Raw genomic sequence first — 1,585 nt, 5'->3', positions numbered from 1 at the left:
CACATATATTATTTATATCATTATATTTATATGTGCTTTATGAGAAAAAAGAAAATTTATGTATTACAATAACATCTACACTATTTGTTATGCGAAATTTTCTTATTTTTACTGTAAATATATGCACATTCTAAAATTTTATTAATCCAAACTTCGTAATTTTAAATATTTTTGCTAATTCCGTATCCCAATTTTATCTCATCATTTGAATTAATACTCACTAAAAATAATTCATTATTATCAATACATATGCTTTATTATCTTACATGCTGTTAAGTGGAGGCTCATAAGTACTCTTATTTTTACACCTACTCATTCACATATTTTTCTTTTTACATGGAAATATATGTTTATATAATTATTGGAGTTAACATCAGAAAAATTTTATGAAAAATTGAACCATGATGATGATACTAATTTAAGGGATTATTATATAGAGTGTAATTCATTTAGTAATTATAAAAAATATATTGTCCTTAGAAGATCGTTTGCTCTGGTTCTAAGGTATTCGGCAAATTCTAATAAAAATTCAGAAAAAGAAAATTTGGCCTATGTTTATTGCATACATTTGAATTATTGGATATAAGATAAAATATTTGAAAAAAGAAAAATATTTCAAAAGGTGACCATCCTTTTTCTGAACTTTAGAGCTTATGGAATAGTCTTATTTAAGATCCATCAAAAACACTGTATTACGATAGGTGTAATCCTGATAATCTAATTGTTATTCAGGACCGCTGGAGAAACAGAAAAGAATTATATGGTTATTGCGTGCATTATGGTGCAATTGAGGGTATTATTCCTTTCTATAATACACTCTGCACGTAAGTATACATGTAACTTAAAGAAAAGTATGCATTATATAATGAATATAAAGAGAATTGTACTACAAGCAAGAAAAATGTCTGCCCAGATTTTTTCAGCAAATGTGAGAATAATGATCCAAATACTTTGTTAAGTCAGCTAAAATGTTATGAACATGCCCAGATTGAAGAAACATTGTCTGAAAACAAGAAGTAAGACCCAAATTTGAAGAAATAGGCCCTGCAATATCTACAAATGAATCAGGTTTTCCCATAGATTCACGAAATCTCATGAAGGAAGTAACCCAGTAACAAAAAGTGGAAATGTACTTCCGGGGGTAGTGGTAACTTCCATGACTTCTGGTGTTTTATATAAGGTAAAAACGGATTTCATCTTTAAATATTAATAATGTGAATTCATTAACAAACTACTCGCATTACATGTCTATAGACTATAAATATGTTATATATAACTGATATTATTCTTTTATATACATGCTTACACCACTGGGAAAATTGTTACGAAATGGTTTGGAATGGAATAGAAATAACAAAAATGAGCACAACAATATATTATTTGATTATGTATCATAATCCTTTATCCATATTCAGGATATGGGGAAGAACATTATATAGGATATCATCTCGAGTAATATTATTATTTCAAAACAGTTAAGAATATTAATTTAACATAAACACGTATCATTTTGTACGAGGAAATTTTATGTAAAAACTATTATATTGATTCTTTGAAATCATAAATAACATATTCATATGCATTC

At 26.9% G+C, this 1,585-nt stretch overlaps 1 protein-coding gene across 1 annotated transcript; it reads left to right on the top strand.

Annotated features, from left to right (window-relative positions):
* Nucleotides 1-760: 760 nt before the first annotated feature.
* On the top strand, nt 761-1,479 carry PCYB_005850 (hypothetical protein; the record flags this gene model as incomplete). The annotated part of the gene is made up of 4 exons (XM_004228006.1): nt 761-824; nt 848-1,020; nt 1,157-1,180; nt 1,255-1,479. The coding sequence occupies 2 exons, from the start codon at nt 761-763 to the stop codon at nt 1,018-1,020; spliced, it is 237 nt and encodes a 78-aa protein (XP_004228054.1). The 3' UTR covers nt 1,157-1,180; nt 1,255-1,479.
* Between the last annotated feature and the right edge of the window lie 106 nt (nt 1,480-1,585).

The sequence above is a fragment of the Plasmodium cynomolgi genome, assembly GCF_000321355.1.
Source record: "Plasmodium cynomolgi strain B DNA, scaffold: 0823, whole genome shotgun sequence".
Classification (NCBI taxonomy): Eukaryota; Apicomplexa; class Aconoidasida; order Haemosporida; family Plasmodiidae; genus Plasmodium; species Plasmodium cynomolgi.
Note: the sequence above shows the minus strand (reverse complement) of the source record. Positions and strands in the feature narration are given on the sequence as shown.